At 42.5% G+C, this 26,487-nt stretch overlaps 1 protein-coding gene across 1 annotated transcript in view; it reads right to left on the reverse strand.

Annotated features, from left to right (window-relative positions):
• nmbr (neuromedin B receptor) overlaps positions 1-24,383 on the reverse strand; it is a 72,642-nt gene extending 48,259 nt beyond the window's left edge. The window contains exon 1 of the mRNA XM_005452453.4: positions 22,432-24,383. Within this exon, the coding sequence (XP_005452510.1) occupies positions 22,432-22,841 (410 nt within the window). The 5' untranslated portion in view covers positions 22,842-24,383. The remainder of the gene's footprint in view (positions 1-22,431) is intronic.
• Between the last annotated feature and the right edge of the window lie 2,104 nt (positions 24,384-26,487).

Raw genomic sequence — 26,487 nt, forward strand, 5'->3', positions numbered from 1 at the left:
GGTGGCAGAGGGGACGCAATACTACTTTGTCACACTAATCACAATTATTCTTTATGTGTAATTGTGGAGCTGAATTTTAAATTCCTCATTAGGTCAAGCAGATCAGTCATTCAGCTGACAGGGACACAGCAATTTATACCAGTGACCAACAGCCATGCGTTATTTCTCTCCAGCTGGATGAGGATGGCCGTTAGTTTTAATTCTATGAGACTGTTGACTTCAGGTGGGAAAAATACAAATAAGCAAAACACATCTACAAAGAAACAAGAAGTGGAAGAAGTTCCACCTTACATCACCACGTTCTGTGGTTTCTCTGCATCAAAGTTAAACTTTTTTGTTTTTAACATGAATTTAACTGCTGATGATTCTATTTTGATAGCCCTTCTTGAAACACAGGTTTGCATCAACTTTGCCACACTGAGTTGGTTTTAATTTTCATCATCATCGGAAATCTGTGGTGTACCCCAAGGTTCAATTTTAGGTATTATTTTGATTTGTCTTGACACTAGTTGTCTTTGGAAATTGATCTAACATCCCATCTCATTCCCTGCTATGCAGAGGACAAAAGGATCATTTTGTTTTAGCTTGTCTCTGGATTATCACCTGCTGAAATAGTGAAAAAAAAAATCATGAAATGCTGTCTGAGGCTACAATTTAGAGGTTAAAACCGCTATATCAGACGTCACTTCGATCTGTCCCATTAAGACCACCCTTGTCCACTAGTTTGATAGCATAAAGTTAAATTAATTTTTTTTAATAGTTTCATTTGACCTGAAAGGAGCTGCTCAGTCTTCCTTCCTCCAATTAAAAAACATTAATGATAAGTTGCTTTCACCCACGAAGGTGGAAAGAGTCGGCTTTTATTTTCTTGAGGTTACAATGCTGCAGTTCATGCCACACATTTCCTGTAGGTTTTTAGAAATGATTTTCAGATTCTACTGATAACTTCTAAAGCATGTCTGGCAGCATTAATACAGTACAGTGACTTTAATTAGCTAAAATGAAGGCTAGCAGATAGCTAGCAGCTACAGCTGCACCTATTAGCTCAAACTTTACACCTTAGCAAAAGTAAAATAAGAGATTTTTGTCATGATACGCTGTGTAGCAGACAGATTTAGGACCCAATACGAAGGACAAACTCAAAGGATAGCTTAATCGCTAGAACTCACAGAAAATACAAAACAAAACTGAGCCAAACGTGCGTCTTTGGAGCCAAAAGAAACCCCCCGACAGAAGTGCACCATGTAGAAAAACAAAGACCTTTGGAAAACTGAGGCCTTAAATAGACACATGAGGTAGTTAGAAAGAGAGGACACACTGGGGAAAATGAGACACAGCTGAACAGAATCTAAGTAACAAGACAAGGGGACAAAATAAAACAGAAAGTAACAAAACCTGAGAACAACTACACCCGGGAAAACTTCCATGGACACGGAAAATAAGGGGAAAGCCAAGAAAAACAACAAGACACTAAACCAAATAACCCAAGGCATAATACTAAGTGAAAACAGACATGAACTGAAACTCGAGGACTAAATCATAACCAAGAATCTAGACCTAGGACCCACATAACCAAAAAGATAACTGAGGACAGAGAACAGCAAACTAGAAAAACTAGATCAACGACCCAGGAACCATGACATTTATGAAATAACAGTTTGTATATCAGGATGTAAACATGTTTATTTCGGCTGTAAAACTTGGGAGCCTATCCAGACTGACTCACTTTTGGAGGCAGCAAGTGTCCGTCAATGAACTCCAGTTTTTGGCACTTTTTAGCTTCGTGTTTCAGCCACAGAGGTTTATTTTTGGTTATGAAATAAGCATACTGACTTGTGACCATGTTTATGTTCAGTCTGTGGTAATTATTCAGGTGTTCCAGTAAACTGTCACTGTGAAAAGCTAGCATTAGCATAAGGCATGATATTAGTTGGCCATGCTGTGGTTCATCTAGGGTACCATAACCAAATTTAAAATAAACATTCAGATTCAGAAAACATCATTTATTCCACATTGGGCAATTCTGTTTGTCAGTCCACCATTATAATGGATAGATAAATGAAATAGATAAAAGAAAAAAATAAAATAAATGCACACTTATAAATAATATAGAACATAATATAGAAGTCTAGCATTCAACACGCAACATTCAGTTTGTCAGTGAGCAGCTTGACGTTGTGGTCTCCGAGCAGAACTCCACACATGAACCTATTCATAACCAGATGAATAAAAACAAAGAGCCTCTCTTGACATTTATCAGCTGAATAGAAGAAAGTATGAAAGAATTTGAGAAGTGCTTTGTTTTTCTAAAGGCTGCATGATAGCACCGACCTGAGGGCAATAAAACAAATTCACGTGAAAGAGTGTGCTCAGATCGATGAATGAAGCCTTTTACTTTCTCCCAAAGTGAGCTGAGATCTTTGATCTTGGAACAGAGTTTCACAATGCTATTGAGACTGTTCCTGTCCTTCACAGAAAGCCCACTGAACCAGCACATGAAAGAAAATGTTAAAAGACTTTCTGTAAAATAATAAAGAAATGACACAAGATATTTTTAGAAATGGTAAGAAATAGTGTGCAACAAGTAAATTCTTTGTTTTCCTCGTTTAACCACTGACTTTGTCTGCATCAGATTTAAGCTGATATTTATTTCCGAGTATCCCCACTTTGGACTTTTTCGCCATGTATGATACCAGCTTTTGGCGTACTGCTGTCATTCTGGAAATCATCAATTATTTTCTTAGTCTTCGTCACATTAAGGTCAACAAAGTTTTCATTACACCACCTGGGCAGTGCAGGCAGAGCGCCACTATGACCTCACAGTGAACCCTGAAGAGGAGACAGCAGGGCAGGGTCATCAGAAAATGGTAAAGAAGATTGTAGCTGTCCGTGTAGATCAGGGGTGGGAAACTCCAGCCCTCAAGAGCCGGCGTCCTGCAGGTTTTTAAACAACACTCTGGGTCAACACTCCTGAATCAAAATATTAGTTCATTACCAGGCCTCTGGAGAACTTCAAGGCATGTGGAGGAGGTCATTTTGCCATTTAAATCAGCTGTGTTGGATCAAGGACACATCTAAAACCTGCAGGACACCGGCCCTTGAGGCCTGGAGTTCCCCACCCCTGGTGTAGACAGTAGAAGCAGAGGAGAAGGAACACAGGCACAGTTACAGAAACCTGCAGAATGCTATCAGTTAAAAAGTGTAATATATTCTGATCCACGGGGGCTTCATCTGCAAATAAAAATGCTCATGTGAGATTTTGGTTTTCCAAGATGCTTATGTGCTCTGTCTAGAATGACAAACAAACTGCAGTGGATCTAATCTGGCATCAATCAAGAACAACCTCATCTTTTAAGATTATGACTCATTCGAGGTGTGAGAGGCTCCCTCAGCCTGGAAACATTATTTAAGAAGTCAGATGTTTTAAAAATGAGGAAAAAAGAAATTAAATGCATTTGTCAGGTCAGCATCATCCACAGCATGTTAAGAAATGGGTTCCCTTGTTTTACAAGAGCGCTGGTTTATGGATGCCATTCATTTTATCCCCGGCCGAGCTGCTCTGCGGTCACTGCTAAAGTATCATTTTTCAGTTTTATTTCGATACAGATTTTTGGCCTTCCTGGTTTCATTCCTCTCTTCTCTGAAGACAGGAGCAGGAGTATGAAAGAAAACATTTTGGCTCCTTTCTGCAGTTAAAATCTGTCCAGGGGAGAGAAAAAAACCTCTCCTGCTTCTGTACATAATCATCTCTACAAAGATGTTGCACTGAAGTCTCTGTCCTGCTGTTGCTTGTGTTAAACTGTCAGAATGTTAATAAAAAGCAGACTGTTTCCAGAGCTGGTGTCACTGTGAGCATGTCACAGATTTGCGTTGTGACTCGGTACAGTTTCATATTCGGGACTCAAACCTGGTCTCTCTACCCTGCTGTACATTCAGTGACTGACAGACAGGCTCAGGGGGGAGTTTGGACTGGTCTGCACAAAGATTCATTCATGGACCTCACACTCACCCATAAATCTTACATCATATCACTGTAGCGCACTTCATGTTTTATTAATGCAATCATTTATTTATTATTTATGTCATATAGGAGCTCAGAGTTTAAAGCCGTGTCCCCGGGCTGAATAAGCTGGATGGAAAAATGGATATAAAGTACAAGATGATGCAGATGTATTTAGGATGGTTAAAATGGGGGTGAACAGATGTAACCCAGACAGAAAAAGTAGTTTTAGTGTGAGAAGAAGTGAGAGAATCATCTTCTGCTCTCAGGGTAGTTCGTGACACAGCTGTAGATGTAGATCAGACACAAGTTGCTCTTTTTTGAAAGTCTTAATTTGGGTGTCCAGGTACAACATTTTCAGCCCATATATGCAGACGCCGAGGTAAAGAGGTAAATAGTTGCAAATGCAGCGTGTGCTCTGTTGGTGTGGCCAAAAAATGTTAGGATGTGAAATCGAATCTAAAATCTTTATTTCTTGTCTCAGGGCAAGTTTGACATCCAACATGAAATCACAAAGTATTCGGTGCCAGAAATCAGCGTGAGACTCATCTGGAAGCTTTCTGGGCATGTCAGATTGTCGATGTGAGATCAGCCAAAATTAAATCATGTTTGGTTTTTAATTTCCATTCGAGAGTCTCCTCCCACTCGTTTTCAAAAGTCTTCATGTGTGACAATCTTTGTATTTTGTTCTTTCTTCTGCTTTTCAGGATTAGTTTCCGTTTAGTTTTTTTCCATTTCTGTTTTCAAGAGTAAGACCTCATGTTTCTTGAATAATTACCTTTTTATTATTTGAGTAATGTCAGCTCTTGTTTTGTCCTTGGTTGTTATTCCAGCATTCCCGTGACTCTCTGTGTATTGTATCTGATTTTCTTGTCCTTGTTAATTTTGGTCCTCTTATTTCCTGGTTTACTTTGTCAGTTTCTCCCTTGCCCTGTCTTGATTTTTACTTTCTAGCTATTCATTTCCTTGATTGTGTTCAGTTGCCCCTTGTTTCCCTGCTGTTTCCACCTCCCCTGATTAGCCCTCAGTGTGTCTAGTCCTGTCTCTTCTTGTTCTTTGTCAGAGCATCTGTTTACCTGCCTTCATGTGCGGCCTGGTTAGCCACTGAAATTCTAGATTCTTTCTTGTTGCTTGACTTTCCATCAACTTAATAAAAGGTCAATTTTTTGTTACTTTCTGCTTGACTTTTAGAGTCCTGAGTTTGGGTCCTCAACCTGCAATTCACAACATCATCACACCAGGACAGATGCTTTTCTAAAGTCTGGCTTTTATCCAGTGACTGCGAACAACAGAAACTGTCATCACGGGTCACCTGCAGCAAAGTGCAATGCAGCTAAAGACGATTCTCAGAGTTTCTGCTGGCGTTATTTTTCAGTTTCATGCAGAGGAGGATATGATAGTTTCACCTGAGTCTCACAAGGATACTGTGACTCAAAGAGATGTGAAGATCTATGGATATATCCATGCTGATGCTAAAAGATAATTACCAGACAGAAGAGTGGCTTCATTATCAGTGCACAGTTTTAACTTAGTTTATTTGTTTCATTTCCTCTCCCTAATAATAACACATCCCACCAAAAGTGCCTTGCTTCTGCAGATTTAGTTTGTTGGGATCAGATCACTCTAATTAAAAATAAGTATATTTAGTGCCTGGACTACATATTTTTCTAGGTTATCCTCTGACAGGCCTCATCGTCCATAAAACCAAGAAAACAGAGCTTTCAGTGGTAAATCATCTTTTCCTAAACCTTTAAAGAAGAATTGACTGCTGCATGCTCAATCATTCAAGAAAAGAAATCCCATCGACGTCTAAAATGTCCCAGAACAAAACACCAATAAAGCAGCTGTAGTGAGAACTGCAGAAAGTTTGTTAACTTACTGAAACTTTTTGGAACAAACTTTATGAAAAATCTCCAGACAGCAGTTACGTGTCCCTCAAACACAGACCAAAACACCACAATGTAATTTCCAGAAAGACAGGTTGTATAAGATAAAAACAAACTGAGTGGGAACCTTCAGCATTTATCTCAGTTGTTTATACAGAACAAGCCTGAAGAGACTCTCACGCTACCAGCGACCTTCTGCTTCTGAAACCCTTCATTCATCACACCTGCTGGATTCATACCTGCTTCAGGCTATTCTAAACTTTAATCTATTCACAGAGATGGACATAAAGCTTCACATTCATTCATGTCAGGAAGCTGTTGTTGCTAAGAGCAGTGTGGTGGTGCAGTGGCAGGGTGAATGAGGAGAAGATCCAGCAGGTTTTCAGGGCTTTAGTGTCATTTTTCAAGTTGAGAAATGACTTGAGAGGCACTCAGTGCATCACACTGTGAAGCCAACAGATTTTCAACAAGTCTGTCCAGCAGCCTGATTTTCTCTTGCTGTCTGACTGTTACTTGGCTCATTTCTACCTTCCCTCCACAGATGGATTCTGTAACAGCTAAACATCGCCATGGTTGTGTGTGGATACTGTATTTTAGCATATTCACAACTAATAGAGGAGATGGCGAAAGCAAAATGTTGACAAGCTAATCTTGTCAAGTTTTTATTTGTTGCCACCACATAGGCTGAACATCACGTTGCACCTCTCAGGCCAGAGTGGACTTGGAGAGAGAAAAAGTCTTTGGCGAGATTAAACCAAGATGAGCTCACACCAGAATGATGGGACTGCTGATAGAAGCAGGAGAAAGGTTATATTTAAGATATCTGGCCAATCAAAATCATCTGACTTTGGACTGCAGCATTTTAGATAAGAGTAGTCATGTGACCTTTTTTTCCTCTTTTATGAAGCTGTCTGTCACCAAACGTCATTAACCAGAGAAAGCACTCCAGTTCTAGAGTTTTACCTTTTCCCCTATCACTCAAACAGTTAAGACTTTTTTTTTTAGGGGCGATCGTGGCTCAAGAGTTGGCAGTTCGTCTTGTAATCGGAAGGTTGCTGGTTCGAGCCCCGGCTCGGACAGTCTCAGTTGTTGTGTCCTTGGGCAAGACACTTCACCCGTTGCCTACTGGTGGTGGTCAGAGGGCCCGGTGGCGCCAGTGTCCAGCAGCCTCGCCTATGTCAGTGCACCCCAAGGCAGTTGTGGCTACAATGTAGCTTGCCATCACCAGTGGGTGAATGACTGAATGTAGTGTAAAACGCTTTACAAATACAGGCCATTTACCATTTTAGAACAGATTCAGTAACAGGGCACATTAAAATAAACCTGTTATGAATATATGAAAGGAAAAAATGTAGGAAATAAACACTGACAAGCTCTCAAGAATTTTTTAAGAATAAACTAAAAAATATATATTTAAAAAATTCTCTTAGAAATTAGGTAAATTTAGAAATAAATTATTTAAATTAAATTCAGAATAAAAAATGTTAATCATTTTTAAAGTTAAAAAACAAGATGTTGTACTTCTAGTTCAGCTTTTGAACAGATGGCTCCACATATTCTTCAAGCACTTTGTTATGATGGAGAATTCAAAGCTCAGTCCCTCAGGGAGCAAAGCAGCCTGAAACCAGAACATTTCCACCACTGCAGGTGCATCGAGGTTCCTGCATGAATAGATTCTCTGCTGTGAGGCTGAGGTTTTCTGACAGAAAAAACACAAAATACCCCCTAACAGCTTGAAAAGACTGTGAATGGTGGCCTGTCTTTGAGTTAGCCCTTTGACAGACTGATGACCTGTCCAGGGTGTAACCCGCCTCTTGCCCTATGGCAGCTGGGGTTGTATCCAATCCTTCCACAACCCTGAATGAGACAAGTGGAAGAAAAGGAACTCAACAACTTCTAAAGGTAACGATGGATAACTAACTGTTGGTCTCACTTGGGCCCAAAGGCTTGACTCCTGGGTGAAAGTGCTTTGTTTGACATCCATCTACTGAATACATACACTTCAACTACTGTTTCTCCCACTGTGTGATGAGCTACATCTGTACTTTCCCAACTTCTTTTTCCCTCTGGATGCATGCTGTGACATCACATACCTGTGATTAGAATTGCAATTCTGAAGCTGGAGTTAAAGTAAAAAGGGGTCAGCTGCCAAACATGTCTACTATTACTGCGACCAAACACATGATTCGTCTGTCCAGAGGTCATTATTCACAATTACGATTATGGATATGCAAGACTGGAAAATTATACATAATCACAAAATTACATGTAAATGACATAATGCTATATACGACACGATTTCAAATTTCTCTTAGGTTAATATTGGTGATAATCACGCTGAAACAATGACAACTGCTCCTTTCATCTGTGGCAGTCGTGTCACAAACATTCAACAAAAAAGCAGCTCCACTGCGATTTGTTTCTCAGAAGCCCCTCAGAAGTTTATCTCAAAGCCACAGGACACCAGCACATTTAATCTCACCTTCAGATTCCTAATTAAACAACACTGAGCAATAAACCAGTCCCACTCTGCGCCCTCTCAAAGTGCAGACATATGATAAAACTGCTTTTCTTCAAGTCATGCCCCCCAAAAATAATTTAGTCTCTTAACTAAAAGCTTTGAGGGTCATGAGTAGATTTTAGGGGAAATATTTGGCTTTGAATATAACCGATACACACAGCTCCAGACTTTGAAGACTTGACAGTTTCCCTTAAAGTTCAAGTTTTAAAAATAGATCCTTTCTCAGCAGGATGAGCACACCTTCTGTCTGAAGCATGATGGACTTAAAATGAACACTTCCAGGCCTGAATGACTCTAAAAACACAATTATGGTGGGCTCTAAGCGCCAAGCTTCGACTTTTGAAATCATTCTCTTTGTTCTCGCATGACTTCATCTGCTGACCGCCGAGGAGCATAAACATCACCTGAAGCTCTTCTGTGTCTCTGCAGCAGATACACGGTTCTTTGTTCCATTAACAGTTCTTATCAGCTTGACATCCATACATGGCCTTTACATGGCCCCTCCCACCAAAACACGAGTTACTACAGCAACTACACCAAGAACATCCACAAGTTATGTTTTTTTTTTAAGAAAGACTTTGTTATGAAGCTATAATTGCATCCCAGAATACCTCCAACACTCTCAGCGTGTGAAGGAGGCAATTTCCTGGACTTTGCCGCCCCGCTGATAAAACCACAATGCTGGTCAGTTATGAGTCATTCTGCGGACGCAGACACTGACCAGCTGTTGTGTGAATTTGTCCTCTCACAACAGTAAATCATCCTCTTCAGACACATTTACACAACTGGAAATGCTTGTTCAGTTTAGTGCGGCGAGTCCTGGCTTCAGTGACCTGGCTTCTGTAAGAGCAGTCTGCAGTTCGGGCTTTGTGGTTTGAGGTGCTGTGAAGAACCAAAGCTAAAGAAAAGGTGCTTTCACTGACACCGAAATAAAACTGTCAATAGTTTTACAGTCAATAGAGGAAGACTGAAGATGTGGACTGGAAAATAAATAAATCGTTGTTTTGACTCGGGCAGCCTCAGAGACAAGGGGGAAAAGGGTAAAGGCCCTTTGAGAGAGGCGAAGAAAGCAACGCCTTAAAAAATAAATCAGTCAAACCAGCAGGGGTCCTCCCCCAGAAATGTCATTATTCAGCAGCGCACTTGTTGACCAGCTGCTGGTTTTTGGTCCAACACAAGCTGCATGTCCGTGACAGCTGCTCAGAAGTTCAAAGAGACATCAGACAGAATTAAAACCTCCCATTCAGCTCTCGATCGATCATCTGTCCTCCATTGAAAAGGCTTTTTTTCTTTTCTTTTTTTCCAAGGCTGCCATTGCTCCCATCCTTGTTCCAGCCCACTTTTCAACCAGTCAGCATTAAGCTGCGCATAGCGTAGTCCACACTGAGCTACAGGCTGCTGGGGTTTTGGACAACTGCACACAAGCATGGTAAGGTAAGTTTAAAACTCCACTCTGTAGGCAAATATGTATGCAAACTGATATGTACGCTGAGCCACAACTCACAACAAGAAGGCAGCTCACGTGTAGATGTTGTACTGACTAAACTTTTAGTTTAGACTTGGGGTTAGTATCTTGCCCAAGGATATACGGCACGCAGACTCAAGCAGCCAGGGATCGAATCACCAACCTTCTGATTAGTAGGTGATCTGCTCTGCATCATGGTGGCAGGTTAAAAATAAAATGTCGGACTTTCATTCGTGCGCCTCTGGATGGACAAAGCAGAAGAGATGGATAAGGATAAGCTTTATTTGTCGGTTGCAGTTGCCTGCAACTGAGATGACAGACCTAGTCGACCATACATACAATATACAAACTTTACATTGGGGAGAGAGGTCAGGCTAAGTAGCAAAAAAAGGATAGACAATGAAATATGTAACACATATAACACAACAATTCAGGAGAGAAAAAAAGATTTCTGCTCATTTTACATTTTAAATTTAATTTTTGTTTTGGGGGGGATGGGGGTATTTTTTGGTGAAATGGCTGGAGGAAAAAGATTTCTCTTGAAATTCAGGACAAGGTTAAAGAAAGTGTTGAGGGTGAGAGCTGAAGATCACTTTAATCACTTCTTAAATACTCCACTTCTTCAGCAGCAATTCGCTCTCCTGACACCTTTTACCCTTCAGAATAATCACGTCACAAATCATATCAGCAGATTTTCTCAGACTTTCTTCTTTTTGTTTTTTAATTCCACTTCTCAGGACTCCTGCAGTCGGTGCTTTGGTGGCAGGCGGCTGAAAGAAAAATCAATTCCACAAACAAAGGGTGAAAGAAATACTTTCTTCCTCTTCAGCTTAGCTTTGATTTCTTTCCCTGCCAATCCTTGATCACACAAACCCATCCTCCTGGGCTGCAGGGGCTGCTCTCTGTTATCAAGAGGCTAGGACATTTGATTCTTGACTTCTGCACTCACTGCTCCTTATTTTCAGCTCAGAGTCGCGCGCTCACCAAGAAACTCAGACCATCATTTTCTGTCTACACACAAAAACGAAAGCTTGTTTATAGGTGGCGCCTTTATGTAAGGGCATCACAGCATCTAATAAATGATTCTCTGGTGTTTGCAAACCAAAATCGAATCCAGAATTCCTCCTGGAATCAAACTGGAGAACTGCCCCGTGGTTAGTTTTCAAGCAGCTTTCTTAATATTTTCATAGATAAGTTTTTTCTGATGCTGTAATTATTACTGCATCATTACTGGAGCCAAACCTCATGACACAGTCCTCATTTGCCCCTCAGTGCTGAATCACGCTGATGTTGTTACACATTAATTAGTCCCATCATGGTTTAAGTACTGAGTTTAAATTACAGGACAATCTGGCAATCTAATGATACACCATCGACACAGCTGAGACCACCAAAGAGAGACTGCAAAGGCCTGCTGGGAATTCCCAGAGGGAATGGGAGGAAACGGTGCCCTAGCCCCCCATCCCTAGCCCCCCATCAAATAATGAGGAGGCTGACCTGCCAGGTGAACACCTGTGAACTGTTATGCATGCACACTCTGCATTTCCAACTGACACATGGTATAGTTTCCCCAAAATCCACCGCAGAACTTCACATTTATGTGCTAAAGGGGGGAGAAAAAAAACCTGAGAGCTCTGTAAACCAGTCAGAGGTCAAAGATGTTCCTGCAGGAGTAAATGGACGGGTTGAGTTGGATGTACACAGAGCTCTGTGGATGGCTGCTCGGTGAAGCCTTGACATTTCTTCTTCATCAATGCTAAATAAAAGGTTGCCCGATGATGAGGACCTAAAGCCAGCAAAGGTTTCTGCCTCTGAGTGTTGGCAACAGACAGGCTGAAGGAAATGAGGCAGAAAGAAAAGCCAGCTAGTTTTTAATTTGTTCTCACATACTGCAATATTCAGAGCTTTACAGCCTCTGACCAGCTCACTGCTGAAGGGTTTGGGCCCCCGGCAGCGATCACCTCATAGGTTTGAGGATTGAATGGGGTACTTCTGTGCATCATCTTGACGGGAAACGATCAAGGCTCCAGTAGCCACTCCAATCACCATGCTAATTATGCATTAGGCTTGTTATCCTCTTCAAGGACCTTCAGGCAAGTTAGGGGCCGTTATGAGCTCGTTAGTGGCCTTTAGTCTCGTTAGGGGCTCATTAGAGGCCATCAGGGTCAGACACACAGCTGGATTGCTGCTCGCAGCTGTGCGATCAGGAAATGAGTTTCCAGTTACCATGCTGATATCATAGTGTTTCAGGGGGGACGACGATGGTGTCTGCTGGTAAATAAACGGGAACAGGAGACCCTGCAGGGCTTCTGATTACAGCAGCTTCCTTTCACATCATCGACGGAAATTATTTATTCATTTAGTCCGAGTCACCTTCAGTTGTTTCAGCAGTTTTTTAAAGAGAATATCAAAAACAGAGTAATCTCTGGCCAGTGAGATGATCACCACATTCTCCAAAACTAAACTAAACCATTTTTGTACCCACGCTTTTTATGAAATTATTAATCACATCAGAAAACACCCACACTGCATGACAACCATTTCTAGGACCTAAAATTTTCATAGATTTCATATAAAATCTGCCATCTGCTTCACTCTGTCCCTATAGGCAAATTCTACACAAATGGACCTCATAGAGCTTATTATTGGACACATGGACGGATGGATATGGATGGACGCATGGATGGATGGATGGATGGATGGATTATTATTGGACCTCGTTATTTACGCCATTACTTTTAGATTTAAAGTGCAGTAACTGGAGTCTGTGTATAGCCAAATTATAGATTTTACTTATTTTATCAACATTATTGCTTGTCAAAGAAACTGTGACAAGTTCTGTTCTTTACGTAGACATTGTTCTGGGTTTGGACCTTCTTGAGGAGAGACAAAGCTTGGTGTGAGTAGAAAACTACAACACAGATCCTGATCCATCTTCAAGTGCATAAATGAACAATAATAAAAAATGAATAATGCACCCAACTTTACACCTTTTTGTAAAAGGTTCACTTATGTCCCATTACATCGAGGTTACAGACTGATGAAAAGTCACAACAGTGGTCACAAGTAGTCCCTCTAAAGTGTACAATGGTGGTGTGATAGATGGTACAATCCCATAAACCATAGTAGGATGAAGGCACAATCACACAGGCGTTATAGTTTCTGCATCTTTGGGTCTGCTGAGGTCATCATCAAACAACGAGCGCAAGGTTCTGAGTGGATGTCCACGTGCCTACCAGTTTTTTGCAGCTGCACAGACTCGTCCAGAGAGACCAGCTCTGCCCCTCAGGTGAACTGTCTGCATCTACAACAGAGTATAATTACCATTCAGTGCCTCAGTCATGAAGGCCTCCAGAAAGTCTGATGACTCCTGGAAACCTCTGGTCTCTGGGGAAAAGTATTTGTTCCCAACTGGTTGGCGAAGGGCTACTGGAAGCTGCTGGCTGTTCAGTGAAATCACTCATAAAAAAGGTGCTGTACCCGAGGCCTCCTTGTGACTGCTTGATCGCTAACAGATGGTTGTGATTGCTCATATTTTGTCAACTTTTCTGCACTCACTCACTATTTATTGTCTAAAATGTGCAACGCAAACGAAACACATTTCAAAAGGTGCAATTTTTACTTTTATTTTGAAGGTATTTCCTGTTTTCACCACACTACTGACTGCGCTGTAGTTTGAGAGTGATGCAGACAAGATGGTGTATTCTGTGCAAACTACTGGCAGTTATAGCAACCTGTTAGGGACGACAGCAGTCACAAGGAGGCTTCCAGTGTAGCAGTGCATGCCTCTTTGCAACCAGTTTCATACAACGACTGCCAGATAGTCAGGCAAACACACGTCTTTCCATTACAGTCGATGGTTGGTCACCGACAGGTCTCCTTGCCTGTGTGACTGAAGCCTGTGGTACTCAATGAACAGTGCAACAAGATCTCAGTCTTCCTTGACTCATGCATGTTTGGTCTCCTGCACGCTTCTGTAGACGTCTGTAGATATCCTGCAGATATCGGAAACACCCTTTTCTGTGTGTATAGCTTCAGGTACCTTTGGGAAAGCATGAGCACAGCTTCAGAAACATTTACCAAAGTTTACACAGAAAAAAACTGAGGCTGAAACGAGGTGTTGGAAATCCTTTTCTTTCCTTTTGATTATTAATGTTGGATGGATCCACAAAACATGCAAACACCAAAGTCAACAGACAAACAGAGAGTGAAGACAGACCTCCTTCGACAGCCTGATGCTGCATTAATGTACATCTGCTGCTGTTTCCTTTCTTCTTCTGAGTTTGCATGCAAAGGTCAAACCCCGGATTTAAAGTGGATTCCACCTGCATTACCATTCTGCAGACTTGATCTGGTCCCATGCATTTCACATAAAGTACTGACCTTTACCTTGACTGTACAAGACAAACACACACAGACACGCATGCACTCGAGATCCGTGACCTTCAATCAGAGCAGAAGTATCTCTGTTTGTGCTTCAGTTTCTGCTGTTGGCTTGGGTCTTTAAAAGCATCGCATATGCACAGACAGCATGATCAGACCAAATACATAGCAGTAAAAACACAGGTTACTGAAACTGCAAGTCAGAGCTCATGACGCTGATGAAGTGCACAGAAATATTTTCCTAGATTTTCCTGAGACTAGTTTACCATTAAAGCTTTTTAAATGACATTAGGTCGTGTGCAAAAATGGCTCCTGTTAGCTCTGTGGAACTGGAATGAGGTGCATCATGCTAACATGCCAGTAGGTTGTCATCAAGGGTGATTATGATGCCGTTGTGTCCTTGGTCTCGTTCCACGCTCAGTGAACCATTGGCGGTGGAGTCTTGACGCACAATGCTGGCCTCCAAGACACAAAAAGTCCTGCTTCAGAGTCCCGCAAAGGTTGGGTTACAGGGTTGGGGGGGCGTCAGGGTGAACCAGAAGACTCTGGCTCACCTCCTGCAGTTTGTTTTCTTCCTCCTATGTTTCTCTTTTCATTTCATCCACTGGTTATGTTTGGGAGAACATGGTGATTTGATTTAAATTATTCAACACCACCCTGCATGTTTAAGTGTCAGACCAATCGCAGCATATGCATAAACCTAAGATCCTGAAAATGCCACTGCAAAGATCAGTCATGCTTGGTTAAAGTGGCACTAGCTGTCTGTGAATGAGGAGGGCCTGAATGTGCTTACTGTCGACCTCTGCGGCCTTTTGTGTATCTAAATCTATCATTTGTTAAGTGGCAGTAAATCAGCCAAGGCTGATAGAAAAAGTTCTAACGGTGATGCTAGACCAAAAGCAAGATATCACCAAACTCTGTGCAGAGAGACGGACAGACAGAACTCTGACACCGCCTCACGGCTTTGAATGAAATTTTTTAATATCTCAGAGTAAATTTTGGACACTGCAAAGCAAAGAAAGTGGTGAAAAATAAAAGTGCTGTGCAGAATATTAGGATGCTGATGTAAAACTAACAATCTGTCCTGAGCTCACAGTGAATAATTAAACCAGAATAAGTTGTAAGTAGCAGCATGTTTGAGCTGAAAGTTGACTTCATTCATGTGTTCAAGTGGCAATTTATGATCCCAGTTTGGACTGATGGCCACTTGTAAAGCAAACGCTGTCGTTTCCCTCTGTTCACTTTCACTTTCTCTCTGACTCACTCTGCGTTCAGCGCTGCCTTCATCTCATCAAGTGAAATGTCAGCTGGATTAAAAAGAATCCACTTTCTCACATACAGATGGCCTCATGTTCAGACTTCTGCGTGACCCCTCCAACACGGCTCGCAGACTGTGAAGTATGACACAGCATCATACGTTTCCCACACTTTCCATTAACGTTTAACCACCAAGCACATGATAGATTCATAACCTGTTTAACATACCCCAAAACCAAACGAAGGATATCCCAGTCCAGCAGGTGTGACACCCTGACTCAAACCTGTCACCCAGAAAAACGTCCGAGCTTGATGCAGATGACCATTTTCTAAAGATGTAAGAAACACAAAGTGCATCAAAGTATATGAACACGTGTGCACGTTTGGTCATCTTTAGTGCTACAGCACATAGTGAGATTTTAGACAGAGGTATGGGTCATAAAATAATTATTTCATAAGAGCCACTGCTGTGTCACAGTATATGTAGCAGGTTATCATATTAGTCAGAGCACTCTGTCACTCCCAGCGTTTTTTACTGTGTCACATCCAATCAAAATCTTTCCTAAAACCAAACAACAGGTTTTTGGCGCCTAAAATTAAAGTGAGGTCCAACAGTGAGAGTCTACAGCCGTCTGTGAGACATGGTGGAGGCTCTGTCGTGGTTTCAGCTGCATGTCAGTCAGTGGTATTGGAGCTCTTTGATAAACTGATGAATCATGAACACATGAAAAGTACCATCAGATTTGAATCCACCATGCAGTAACATGTGAAAAGAGTCTGATTGGTTGTATTTCCATGTTTTAATAATCGCTCCACCTGTTTCTGTTTTCCTCGCAAAATATAAAGAAATCATGGTGGTTCAAGACTTTTGCACAGTACTGTACTGCCCAAAATGGACTTGAAAGGTCTGTAAAATGAGGCCCTTGGCGAGGTGCAGGTGATTAAAAAGGTGATACGTGTGAATGAGAATAGACAAACTCTCACAGGTCCCAAATGAAACAACAAGTACGAGTTTGTCCACTAGACGAACTCTGATTAGCAGAGTGATGACCACTGCAAGAATGATGAACATCATTTAAGATCAAAAGCCTTTTATCATTCTGCCAGTTCTCAGACAACTGGAAATGTGGGTTTACTGGATTTTAGAGGAGTTCACATGCCAAGCTCTACAGAGCGAGATCCTGCTTGTTGTATCGATCTAAGACAACATTTTAACTTTATTTGCACTTATCTGAAAATCCAAGCTTCTCTCATACCCATCCGCAGTCCAGCACATACACTTTATTGGATGTTACGCTGCTTTATGTGGTTTATAAATGTCGTGGGCAAATTGAATTTCACTTCAGAAGCCCATTAGTCCCTTTGGCGCCCGCAGGGAGATGTGGCTGTCAGCTTCAGTTTACGTCCCCAAACGCATCGAGGTTCTGGCGTTTTCTTGCTTGTTTCCAGACAGAGCTGACCTTGGATTCAAAGCACAGACAACTCTCTGCTTTATCTCATCACGGCGAACTGAAGTGAGTCAGAGGGCAGAAGATTTCACAGAGAATTAGGCCGTTAGGAGATAATTAAAGGAGTGTTTCATGCGTCATCAGACTGGTTTCTCTGCGTTGTTCAGGCTCGGAGTGATCGCTGGACAGGAGTAATGAGATGACAAGCGGACAGGAAATAACATGTTTCACGGTGGAAGGAAGCAGTGGTGGAGCCCGCACACACACACACACACACACACACACACATACGCACACACATGCGCACACACACACATACGCATAAATTAAAAAGTTGTTCTCCTCTGAAACGCAGGGACAGCAGCTGCATAGCTCCACCCGTCAGAGGACGGCCATGACAGGATTTACAGCCAGAGGAGGTGGTGTAGTAGATACTGCTTAAGTATTTATCGATGAAAATGGAAATGCTTTGGAGAACTTAACCTCAGAAGGCCAGCTCTGTTTGCTCAGCTGTTTGCATTTGTCTAATATCTCATCACACTGCAGTGCTGCTGACAGCCGGGCTTTAAAAGCAGTGCTCCTGCTTATGTGACAGCAGATTTTTACGTTTATTTTATATAATCACAGTAAACTGTAGCTCTCAGCAGATTTTCCAGTCCAGATCTGGAGAGCCTCTTTTCATTCCTGTGGCATCAGTTTGTCCAAACCTTCAGTATCCTGATCGCCGTTCACTCCCGGCCCTTCCAGCGAGCTGAGGAGTGTTTGACCCCAAACCATAATCTGTTCCTGCAGCTGACCCCGTTTTCCCAACACAAACCAAATACACTGTCACAATCCTGGGACTCTGACCCAGCGTTTTCAGTTTACATTTTGAGTTCTTAAGTTATTCCTTGAAATACTTAAGTAATAGGATTATCATTTGGTTGCCTTAAGTCTAGTCTAGTTATGCTTCATTTAGGTCTTCTGTGTTAGTCTGTCATGTTTCTTGTCTTCAAGCTTGTGTTATCATGTCTACATCATTCCATGCTGTTTCCTTTTTTATTTTGAAAGTCTGTGTCCTATGTCAGTGTAGTCGGTTTGCTTCCTTTGTCTCGTTATGTCAGATTAGCCTCAGCTGTTTCCCCATGTGTTTCCACTTCCCCTTATCACCTCCTGTGTGTATTTATTCTGTGTTTTTTCAGTCATTCCTTGTCAGATCGTCTGCTGTGTTTCCAGGTCATGAATTCATGTCAAGTCCTTATGGTTCAGTTTTGTCATGTCAGGTTCTAGGTCCATGTACTTGTTTTGGGTTTTATTATTTAGCTCACCCAGTTTAGTTTATTGTTAGTCTTCCCTATGCCTTTTGCTATTGTGCCTTTGTCCAGCCTACAATAAAGGGCTTGTTTTCAGTTCCCATTAAGTTTGTTTCCATGCTTTAGTTTGGGTCCACTATTCGCACTCCACACCGTGTGTGTCACAGGTTTCCCTTTGCAACCTGTGACACACACGGCGAGTGAGAGCCAAACCCAACACACCTGAACCCTAGCCTCCACCTGCCCTCCCTCCACCCATGTAACGCAGCCTTTATACACTTCATTACCTACACCTGTTCATCTGCTCGTTAGTGCAAATATCTAATCAGCCAATAGGATGGCAGCAAATCAGTGTATTCTGGCACATACAGGTGACCTGTTCAGACCCAGCAGCAGAAAGAGGAAGAAAAGGAACTGAAGTCTAAGGTCGGAGAATGGCCAGACTGCTGTGAGCTGATAGGAAGGAAGAGGGAACTCAAAAACACTCATTAAGACCAAAGTATGCAGATGAGCATCTGTGAATGCACAACATGTCAGACGTCGAAGCGGCAGAAGACCACACCAGGTGTCACTGCTGTCAGCTAAGAGCAGGAAACTGAACAACACAAGATCAGAGTAATGTTGGTCTGATGAGCCTCCGTTTCTGGTGCAGTAATCGGAAGGTAGGGTCACGTGTAAACAGTGTGGATCCATCCTGCCTTGGATCAGTGGTTCAGGCTGATGGTGGTGTGATGGAATCGCTGAGACTTTTATAGTACATAGCATCAGCTGAGCATCATATAAACACCACCACCTGCCTGAGTGTTGTCAGTCACCACGCCCCTCCCTGTATGACCACAGTGATGGCTGCTTCCTGCAGGATAACACGCCGTGTTGCAGATCATCTCAAACGGGTTTCCTGAAAACGGGAATGAGTTCACTGCAGTCAGGTGTTTTCCACACTCACCGATCTCAGTCCAGCAGTAATCTTGCTGCTGCTCCTGATGCCAACCCTTCCATGACTCCACCTGCAGGACTGATGAAGCTGGTGGGTTGTGTTGTTAACCTGTTAACTAAACCCACACTTACAGCTTGTGCTTGAACCCAAACAATTCCAAACATCTCAGCATGAAGCCTGACATCTTACATGAAATCACAGATTCTGTGCGCTCCGGCTCTATGTCGTGTTGTTACCTGATTTAAATTTAGTGCAGCACAATGCACTTAACCTTTGCTGGTTAAAGTTTTATGAATGGCAAACATAAAAAATGTTTAACGTGGTGTAAATATGTATTATGTCGAGTGGAAAGAATATGTGTGGGAATAAACCCACACTCTGGCTGTTTCCGATGACCTAGATCTCATTTCCTTCTACGCTCTCTCTCACCTCGTCTTTCCACCACATTCAACTTTTTAACCAGAATTTTCCGATTTCTTCTTGTCAGCTGCTGCTCATCCCCATCTTTCCTCCTCCTTATAAATCACACCAAACATGTACAACCCACACACACCTGTGCACAGACCTGAATAACAGGCTGGGCTTGGACCTTAAACGTGTCAGCGGTCATTCATATTTAATGTCCAGAATGAACTGCTGTGAGGGGCAGAGCTGTTTCTGTGTGTGTGGATCCTCACTGCTTTAAGCTTCACTGTGATCTGAGCCAGCTCTGCCAGCAGCTGAAGACTGCCCAAACACCAAAGCCCGGACATCCTAGAATACAGAAAAACTTATAGCCCAGCTGAGTCTGAAGATACTGGCTGATTTAAAAATCGAATATGTCAACCAAAAGATTTCCTTCACATTTGTTATGTGTAGTTATTTATGAGAAAATTTATTAATCCGGTTTAAGGTTCGTGTTTTGGTGGCGTCTCAAACATTTTAGGCAACGTCAATGTCATGGCTGAAGGATGTTTCAGCATCTCTTCTTTCCTTTTTTACTGTCACTTATCAGCAATTATCAATGCAGTGTCTGCAAACAGTTAATACCAGCCAATACCATCACTCTTGATATATCAGTCAGATCACGTTTTGCAGAGAGGAGGACCAAATGCAGACTCTCAGGCGGGCAAACAGGTGAACTTAAAGTGAGTCAGTAAATGAATTTTTAAAATATCCAAACGGTCAAACATAAAGTTCAAAAACTGTAAACTAACCGAAACCTTAAACTTGAAAACACACGAGGGCTGGGAACCAGGACAACAGCCAGTGACTGTGTACACACAGAAGGCCAATCAGGGAAGTGGAGACGGGTGGGAAGAATGAAACACAGCTGAACTCAATCACAGAAGATGAGCCGAAGCAAAACTAAAGTAAAACAGGAAGTGTGATAACTAAACAGGGAAAAATTAAGAATTAAACTCAGTTAGGAACAAAACTAAAAACAGTAAATAATACAGGAAGTGAATCTAAGCATTAAACAAACCTGGATTCATATAGGAAATTTAAACGACCCAACGAGAAGGCCCAAAAACTCAAAAACACTGGATGAACTGACTGCTCAGGCTCGCCCAGAAATGTCCACACTTCCTAAAAATGAGTCCGAATCAGCTACAACAAACCCCACAGAGTCTGAGTCTGTTGGGTTAATCCCACAGAGGAAGTGAAGAAATGAAGGTGAGAAGAAATGAAAGGGGAAAGGAGCTCAGGGTGCAACAGTGGAGATGGAAACATGCAGAAAATGAATGAGTTCAAGAAAACATTGAATGATACGAAACTGATTCTGAAGCAGCCAAGTATTCATCTCATCATTATCTTATAATAATATTAAATTAATATAAAGAAACATAAGCAACCACCAACATGTCTTCAGTCTGGTCCAGACTGCAGGTCTTAAACGCTGAAGCAGCATCAGTCATGAGCTGCCTGTAATGTCTGGAGAGAGACTTAATGTGGGCCAATGCCACATCTCCAACACGCCAAGGTCACGAGATGGAACTTGGAGAGAGAACTTGCCACTCTGAGTCTGTGTCACATTCAGCTCTACAGTAAAACCGCAATAACTGTGAGTTTTAAGGAGGGAGAGCACCGAATTATCAAAGATAACAAAACGTCTGGCCTTAAAAGTCAAACAGCAGTCACTGATTATTGATCCAGTCAGCCAAGCACACCCTCCAAGCTTAGTCTACAACACCTCAGAGTTTCTGAAAGTCTCAGTGAGAAACTCTGATGGTCTGATTTTAAACTGCTGACCGTGGTTTTCTGCACTTTGTCAAACAGTTTTCATTTGCTGAGGGTGAAACTCATTAAAAGGTCAAGAGCGCCTCTTCCACGCCTCTCCGCTGCAGTCCTGCCAAGCTTTTTCTCATCCTTAGAGTTTCCTTCATTTCTCGGACATTATCTAACACTCATCAATGCTGTGCCACAAATCAGCTTAAAGCGGCTATATCCATGCATACAAGGCTCCAGAGGCTCTTTGTCTGCAGCTCCAGATAAATGGCACATTCACATGCAGTCATTTTACAGCAGTTTAATCTAATAACGTCTACTCCCACAGAACATCATCGCTGAACATCGCATCGCATCGCTAATTAGATGGCTCACTAATATTTTCCCACACTGAGAAAGTGTGCACTGATTTTTCAGATTCATTCAGCTGCTGCACAGCAATTAGGTTACAGTGGAGAGCTGCACCTCATCTGGGCGATCACAGTCAGAGCACAGAGTCCTGCAGCAGCCGGCGGACCGATCCGCCCTAAAGGTGGAGACGAAGCCGGGAGGCGGCAGACGGCTGTCAGGGTTCTTACAGGAGTGTGAGGACATTTTTTTTTTTTTTTTTTTTTCTGTCTGAGAGTCTGAGAGAGCTCGCATGCTTTAAATCAATCAGCACATCTGGCAGCTTTCATTTCCTGTGAATCACATTAAACAAGTTCAGTGTGTGGATTCAAACTGAATGTGCGACCTTACCTCTGAAATATCGACCAAGCATGAAACAGAACATGTTTAATAACGAGCTACACCTTCCGCTCAGCCTGCTGGCGTTATTGAGCGCATGCTCCGTAAAACTATCAGCTGTTACAGGTGCTTTCAGTTTAACCTCCTCGTTTTTCATTTGACACTAAAAACTGCTTCAAATTTGAATCATTGAAGTTTTCACAGTTTCACGCAGTGCCTTGAAAGGCCAGAGTGGAACTGCTGGTGTCACACCGTCACCGCGAGAAAACACTGTAGCTCTGTGATTTTGCCCCCCGTGATTCTCCTACCTGTCAGCGCTGAGCGCAGTGAGCGTGAACACCGACACCCCGACCGAGGTGAGCTGGATGACGGGGATGAGTTTGCACGCCGCCTCTCCGAACACCCACTCCTCGGAGAAGTAGCGGAAGGCGTCCACGGGCACGCAGGTGACCAGCAGCAGCAGGTCTCCCGCCGCCAGGCTGGAGATGAAGATGTTGGGCACGCTCCTCATGGCGCTGTTGGTGATGAAGATCTTCACCAGCGTGATGTTGCCCAGCAGACCCACGACGATGATCAGAATGTACACGGAGGTCATCACGCAGCGCACCACGAAGTGTACGGTCTCCGCACCGTCCGCGGACGACCACGGTCCGGGTACCTCCGTGGAGTTAGGGCTCAGAGCCTCCGCGGGAAGGTTCGAGAGGAACTCGTCATCCATGAGTGCGCACGGAGGGTCGACCGCTTTTGCGCAAAGGGAAGCTCGCGCGTAAAGACGCAGAGACAGCAGGGGTGTGGGGGGGTCAACACCGGCACCAACGACCAGAGAGACGGAAAAGTTTTCCTGCAGCTGCTCCTCCGATAAGCTTCTGGAGACAGAGAGGAGGCTGACGCGCGTAAAGAGGGGGAGGCACCGCTCTCTCCCCCCTCTCTCACACCAGTCCTGGGGGGGGGGACCGAAAGTTTGAGGCGAGACCCGGGCTCATGTTTTAATCTTCCACCATCATTTTTATCATTTTAGCGGTTTTATTACGTTTGAAATCTTTTTTTTTCCCAGAGATTTCTTCCTGAAATGTTGAGTTTGATCTTTTTATTTCTAACAATATGATCTGGAATTTAAATAAAATCCACGAGTGCAGACAGCTTCAGATTCCACTCAAACGGAATCATTTTAATATTTTAGCTTTTAAGCCTGTTTTTAATTCACCTCAGTAAAAATATTCCTTCATATTAATCTCGTTTGTTTTGATTTCCATAAGAATCTCAGCTCAGCGCAGGTTTATTTCACCAAGCTGCCGGGCTGGAAAAGACCAAACGGACACATGTTTTATATTCAGTCCAGTTTTTTTTATCTTTGCTTTATTTAAATGTTTCTCGCACCCGGTTTGAGCTTTTCGATGATAGCCTTAGTTCTTTTTCCATTTTTCACACAAAGAAAAAGAAACAGTAAAGCAGTCAACATGTCACAGATTTGGAACAATGTAAATCCGGTGGTTACACCGACTTTAGTTTCTCGTCCACCCCTTTTCTGTGCTTTCATGATCGCTCCTTCTTCACCTCCTCATCCTCACTTCTGTTCTCCTTTATTATATCTCTCCTCTTTCATCCCGTCATCACTTCGGTTTTATTCATCATCAGTTGTCCATCTTCCTCTTCCTTCTTCCAGCCGTCCTCCATCTATGCTGGGGTCACTTCGTCCTCTCGCTGATTGCAGTAGGGGAGATTCAGAGTTCAGGTTTTTGTTTTTTCATTCCTGATTTGATTTCTTCTTTGAATTTCCCTCCAGCAGAACCTGCAACTCGGATGAGAAGTGCCACCGCTGCGGTGAATTCGAGAGAGGAGTGATGAATCACTCTGCCTGTTGATGCTGTTTATGATCTTATTTGTTCATTTGCTTTCAGAGTCACGTTCCCACTGACACCAGATCAAAAACCGCATATAGGCGACGAAAGAGGTTAACAAACATCCGGGTATGTTGTAACTTATCTTTGACAAAAACCTACATCCAGTCTTTATGTAAAGAAAGAAGGAAAAGCAGCAGCTCTTCGTGTGGGTGGAAGCATATACAGCATCACTGAACTATGTCAGAGCATCAGTGCCATCTATAATCGTGTCAAAAGCATTTTGTGTTTTTAGGTGTAAAACGTTTGACATCGGACCTATGCTGCATATTTAAAAACCAGAGCCGTGTTCTACCTGTGCTCGTGCACAGGCAGAACAGAGCTCTGAGGTCAGCTCGTCTCCAGAAATGGTTTTAAAAGTTGAACGCTGTCGGAAGAACAAACAGCAGATCTGTGTATCAGGAGATGTTCCCTGAACACGATCCGTGACTTAAGTTTTTCAATCCTTCCTGCCGCTTTTCTAACTTCTGTCCTGGAGCTGCGAGGTTGCAGCTGAAGGCGGCCGTCTGTGCGTTCCATCATTCAAATGGACAAATTCACTTTAAAATTCGCTATCGGCGGCTGAGCGTAGCTTTGTCTGTCACAGCCACAGATGGCCGAGTCAGAGGTGCTGCAGAGTCATTTGATCCGATGTGATTTGCTTTAAAAGAGCCAATCTGTCATCTGATCGCTTTCATGTCAGGTTCGCATAATTACAAACTACGCGTGGGTGTAATTAGAAACCAGCCTTTTATCGACTGAGCTTATTTTTCTCTGAGATCACTTTTAAAAGCAGAAACTGTTAAAGATGCAGGTCCTTCCTCCTCAGATCTCTGTAGCCGTTACAGAAACACAACCAGCAGCACTTTCAGTCAAGAGGCGTCCCATCATTATCATTATTATTATTATTATTATTATTACTGTGATTGCAATGGAGGCATCATTTTGGGCTTCATTTTCCAGGGGTTCAAATTTCAGGTGAAAGGTGAAAACTTTCAGAGCATATTCCAGCAGCACCTCTGTGGTCGCTAAGGCTGTCATTAAAGCTGCAATTCACAGCTCACATTAGAAATAAGTGTCCTTTTTTTATTTTGGGGTTTCTGGGATCTCGCTGACCTGGTGACCTGGTGAGCTTCTAGAATGACTGTTATCAGCTGAGAGCACACCTGGTGATGTCAGCCTGGTGCTTAACCTTTCGATGTTTAATCAGGAAAAGATTCTCTGAGTAAAATTATCTCTGTTCCCAACAATCACCCAGATATTATCTGTTCGTCTTCACAAAAACACGGCAGCTGTAACCAAACACCTCTGGACTGAAGCTAAAGCGCCCAGATCTCAGCAGGTCCCAGTTCCACAGTGAAGGCTGTGAGTGACGAGGTCAGCATCTGATGCGGATGCGCGTCTGTTGCTTGAACTCTGGAAAGCACTGAAAGCGGGCGTTCAGTCGTTCTGACAAACTTCTCTGCTGCAGAGGAAACCAGCTGTCTGCTGCCACAGTCGGCGGGTTTATCTCTTCCTCTCAGAGCGATGGTTCACCAGTCCATCTCACTCTCTGCTCCCACAAACATCATTACATGATCTGCTTTGAGAATCAACGCCCCGAACTTCATCCACCATGTCAATGTTTGAGTTAATCACGTCATCGATCCTTGTTACATTCAGTTTCATCTCAGCATCTGTTGGTGTTTCAGATCCGTCCACTCTACATTTATAATAATAATAATAATAATAATAATAATAATAATAATATTTAACCAGGATGTCCCACTGAATCTCTAACAATGGAGACCTGATCAATGTAACACTGCAAACGCACAACATCAGCTACATGACTGACAACGTGATATACACCACACACCTACAACATGAAACACTAGTGACCTCCCAAGAAACACATCCACACCCCCTCCACTGCGTTCCTGCTTTTTCTTTCAGCAGTAGGCCGACAAACATATCTGCGCGACTCATAAAGAGGACGATATTGAGTGAGAGACTTTGCATTTGGAATAAAACATTTAGACGCAGGAGGTATTAAAACTGAGGAGGCACATCACCATCATCACAGGCAGAAAAGTAGCTTCAGCAGAATAAAAGTAGAAGCTAAATTTATTTCTAAATTTTTTCTTCTATTTATTCTTATGAAACATTTTTTTTCACATAATTCCGTTTTGTGTTGTTTTTGTAGTTCTGGAGAAAAGAAAGAAGAATCCACTAAAGTCCATTGTCAGTTTTTATTGAGAAACAAAGTCTGAGTCGAACATTTGGAGTTAAAATAAATAAATATTATTAACAATATTAATATCTTATTTCATGATACATTAATTACTGGAGATTTATTAAAATCTCTTAAATCCTTTAAACGTTTATATACAGAACTTTTTTTTTATTAGAATGTTTGTATTGCGCATGTCCGGTACCAACAGCGGCTCACGCCCTTTTACGCACGGCCTCCTCCTCCAGGTATCACACCTGGCTGTGGAAGTGGCG

This window comes from Oreochromis niloticus, linkage group LG15 (genome assembly GCF_001858045.2).
Source record: "Oreochromis niloticus isolate F11D_XX linkage group LG15, O_niloticus_UMD_NMBU, whole genome shotgun sequence".
Classification (NCBI taxonomy): Eukaryota; Metazoa; Chordata; class Actinopteri; order Cichliformes; family Cichlidae; genus Oreochromis; species Oreochromis niloticus.